This window comes from Mus caroli, chromosome 17 (genome assembly GCF_900094665.2).
Source record: "Mus caroli chromosome 17, CAROLI_EIJ_v1.1, whole genome shotgun sequence".
Classification (NCBI taxonomy): Eukaryota; Metazoa; Chordata; class Mammalia; order Rodentia; family Muridae; genus Mus; species Mus caroli.
The window spans coordinates 464,903-468,969 of record NC_034586.1 but is presented as its reverse complement, the minus strand read 5'-3'; the positions used below and the strand labels follow the sequence as shown (position 1 = coordinate 468,969).

At 42.9% G+C, this 4,067-nt stretch overlaps 1 protein-coding gene and 1 long non-coding RNA gene across 2 annotated transcripts in view; one reads left to right on the top strand and one right to left on the bottom strand.

Moving 5' to 3' along the window:
* Positions 1–222: 222 nt before the first annotated feature.
* LOC110312492 lies at positions 223–2,505 on the bottom strand. The gene is made up of 3 exons (XR_002380057.2): positions 2,490–2,505; positions 2,250–2,327; positions 223–835 (listed from the first exon to the last, which is right to left on the bottom strand). It is a non-coding gene; the product is annotated as an uncharacterized LOC110312492 (long non-coding RNA).
* An 83-nt stretch (positions 2,506–2,588) lies between these two features.
* Tfb1m (transcription factor B1, mitochondrial) overlaps positions 2,589–4,067 on the top strand; it is a 38,880-nt gene continuing 37,401 nt past the window's right edge. Inside the window, exon 1 of the mRNA XM_021186124.2 lies at positions 2,589–2,814. Coding sequence (XP_021041783.1) covers positions 2,682–2,814 — 133 coding nt within the window. The 5' untranslated portion in view covers positions 2,589–2,681. The remainder of the gene's footprint in view (positions 2,815–4,067) is intronic.

Below are 4,067 nucleotides of genomic sequence, written 5' to 3'. Positions count from 1 at the left end.
AAAAAAAAAAAAAAAAAAAAAAAAAAAAAAAAAAAAAGAATTTAAATGAGAACTGAATGAAGTGGCCCGGGACATAGCTTTGTAAATGGGACACAATGTAACAGACAAAGATCAGTAAAGATAGCACGATGAAGTCCCTAGTTAGATCCAGGTATGACTTCTTAGAAATCTAACATGCTGTTTATGATCATTGGAATACTGTGGTTGATATCCCTGCTTTTAAAAGTTCATGTGACTACATCCTGGGTCACCTGAACATCTTTCTTGAGATTGACATACAGTGTGTGCAGTTTTGGCAATCTTAGTGCCAAATGATTTGACTTCAGTTGTTTCCCAAGCTAATAAAAAAGCAGAAACAGACACACTCGATATGTTCTCCCTTGTGATAGACAGATTTTTAGCAGATTTGTTTGAAACCAGAAAACTTACGAGAGAATCCTACTATATGTGATACACTACAGCATGAATGAGTTGAACTAGAAAGAAACGAATCCAGACAACAGAAAGAGTAGTGATTTTTATGGCACTTTATTATAAAATAATAAAGCCATGTGTGTTTGTTTGGTGGGTTTGCATATTTTTATTGTGTGATTTTAGTAGTCATATGAAAACTGTAGATCTAAGTCTACACCTAATTTCAAATTTCCATACATTTAAATAACACAAAATGAACATGTTAATTAACTTAAAATAATTTCAGTTGATACAGTATTTGAGAAGCGTGGCTACTGAACTTGGAACTTGAAACGTGAAGAACTCGGGGTATCTTCTCTAGATGCATTGCTGGTGACCCTGGGTAGGTTGAATGACTGTACTTGCTGGTATTTCTTCCCTGCTGTATAGGGATAATAACATTTCCAAAGGAACACAAAGGTAAAAAACAAACAAACAAACAAACAAAACAAAACCTACCAACCATCCAAACAAACAAACAAAGCCCTATTGTCTGAATAGACACCTTCTAGGTATAGTGTTTTATGGAGAATATTATCTCTGAATCAAATATCAAATCAAAGTTTTTTTTGACACTTTGGGAAATTGCCACCACATTCTCACTTTCTAAAAGAGATCCATTAGTTAGCCCATCATCTCTGCTGATCTAGCAACGACTAAAGTGGATATGCGGACTTTTTACTTCTCCACGAGGCCCAGAGTGGTCTGGTTTTCCATTAGTTTTTTTTTTTTTTTTTTTTAAACTACCAGAACTATAAACGATGTGTGATTCACTTATAACCAAGTGAAATCAGACCGAAAAAAGTAAAAATCCTCCCACTTAAGAAAAATATTTTAAGAGTTTTCATTTCTTTCTTGTGTTCTCAGATATCACAGGAAGATAGAACCTATTTGTCTTCTCTTGGTACTTGGATTTTTAACCCTCAAATATCCTTTCTCCATTGGATTCCCTGCCTGATGAGTAAGCCTTCCGTTTCCACTTTGAAGTGTGGGAAAGCTGCTGAACCGCCCCAAGTCTCACTTTCACCACTATGTCATAATAAAATCTACCCGAATCTGTATGGTAACAATTAGTGAGCGAATAATTCCAAACCACTCAGTTGTGAGACCTGGCACACATTTCTTTAGTTGAGCTTTTTAAAAGAGCAACCCCTTTATGGTTCACTCTGAGAGCAGTGAAGAGACCACAATGCTTGCAGCATGAATGAGCTTTTAGAAAAAGCTTCAAAGGCTAAAAGAGTGGTCCTGATGCTGACCTTGCTGGCATTGCTTAAAAACAGCAGCCACCGTGCATGCACTTAGACTACAGCTGGAATCTGTGAACTTCCAGCTTTACGAAATTCGTGGCCTCGAAGGGCTTTCTTGACCCTGCTTTAATCGGAAGTTAGCAATATGTGTCCTGTTTCGCAAGACTACACCTGAGACATTTAAAAGGGAATATGAAATTGTAACAAGTGGTATCAAAAACACTTCTCGCAGTTTAAAGTGCTTAGCTCAAGAGACAAAATTACAGCATATTTAAAGACCCAGAATGGCTTTCATTCACCATTCTAAAACTAGGCAGCCCTTGGAATTCTTTCAAACAACTCCGGCCAGAAAATGGACAGGCATTGTTCAATGACAAGAAAAGAGAAATTATCTAGAGACACAGTTTAGTTGGCTACGGTTAGCTTTTTGCTTTTCCTTGAGTCAGTTGGTCTCTTGCTATTGGTTAAAGCTGGGGTGCTGTTAACGGGCTGGCATTCAGCCATTTGCTCAAAAGTCTAAGTCTTAAACTCGGTTTTCAGCAGGCTTACCTTAAATAAGTCTATAGTTCTCTGTGGAACTAAGTTCTGAAAGAAGCAATGGACGCGAAGAAATGAAAAGTATCTAGCCTACGGGGGTGGGGCGTAACCAGTCACAAACAGCAAGCAACCAATCACCATCTTTCCTGCTACTAATCAAAAGTCAAGCCTTTGGAATGTCAAAGGCCTCGGAGCCTCCCAGAGGTTACAAAGACCACGCCTCCTAGCCTCCGCCCCCTCTCCTCTCCCAACCTGCACCGCTTCCGGCCTGACGCGTCCTGAGCTCCCAGTACATACAGACTTCCTGTCAGTCTTCGTCATTTCCGGCAAGTTTCTCCATCCAACCAGGTAGCCTCAGAGGCGGGCAGCCTTCTCCAAGGCCCCGCCCCCTGCGCGCCGTGCACCTTTCCAGCCGCGGCGCTTGGCTGTGTATGTCGGTCTCACATGGCTGCCTCGGGGAAGCTCGGCACTTTCCGCCTTCCCCCGTTGCCCACCATTCGGGAGATCATTAAGTTGTTCGGACTGCGAGCGGTGAAACAGCTTTCCCAGAATTTCCTCCTGGACTTGAGGCTGACAGGTGGCTGAGTCGTCAGTTTGCCCGGGTCTCCGCGGCGGGCGCGGGCGGGTGATGGAGCGGGTTGGGCCGGGCGGCTGTCAGTCAAGCGCTGCTCCTCAGGTCCTCGCGGGCTAGGGCGGCGACTGGTGGACCTCTTTGCGGGCGGGAGATGTTTCCCGCGCGCTTTATGATGAGCCAACCTGCCTCTCGTTAGCCCGGCTCAGTAAAGCACGTCTGTAGTCTCAGCACTCGAGGAGCAGAGGCAGGAGGATTGCCGCCAGTTAGAAACAGAGGGACTCTTATTTCAAAAACGAAACCAAGAGAGTAAATAGGATAAACGTTGACTTAAGTCTAGGGATCCCTCTAGGGACTGTAAAGTCATACTAACCAAACGGCGCCTACAGCTACCTTGTGCCAATGCTGGGACCACCGTCCCAACAACAGCCCTGAGTTTGCAGTTAATAAGTTGACATTCTCCGGCTTCTTTAAAAATCACTTTTATGCGATTAAACTTATATAGGGTGAAGGTCACCAGTTTGACACCCATGTTTTGATGAGTTTTCACAGGTGTTTGTTGGTTTACTTACCACCCACGTCATAGCAATGCTCTCCTCTTGAGAATAAGATTCATCTGTTGTAAATAAAGGTGCTAGCTGACTGTTGGAGTACTTAGCACGTTAACCCCCTCCTTGAGTTAAAAGGGTAAGTGTGTCATACACACACACCCTCCCCAAAATCAATTTTGATTACACGGACCACAAAGCATAAGTTACTTTATTTCTTGGTTTTGGAGCCTTTATTTTACCCGTAGAATTTGGGTAAAACAGTTAACTCCACTTAAGTTTTCTCATCTTTTATTTGATAGAAAGGCCTACAAGGACCTTAGGATACCTACTTCTAGATTCTTTGGTTCTAGCATCCGCTCCCAGTCATTCGCACATGATAAATATAAAACACCATTCTCTGCTGAAATGCAGTCTCCTATGTCTAAGGCTGGCCTCAAACTCACTACATGGCAGGTGTTATAGAGTGTCTGGCCCTCCTGCCTTCTCCCAAGAGCCGAAATGAAAAGCATATGCCGCCATGCTCAGTTACTGATTGCTGACTGTGTAACTCAGGGCTTCACACATGCTAGGCAAGCACTCTTACCAGTTAATTGAATTACATCACCAGCCATTCAGTTTGTTATCTATGTTCTCTTGTGTTTCCCTGGAGTAAGTTCCAGATTCTTAGGTTCTCTATTCAGTCTTTGTGTGTGTGTGTGGGGGGGGGGG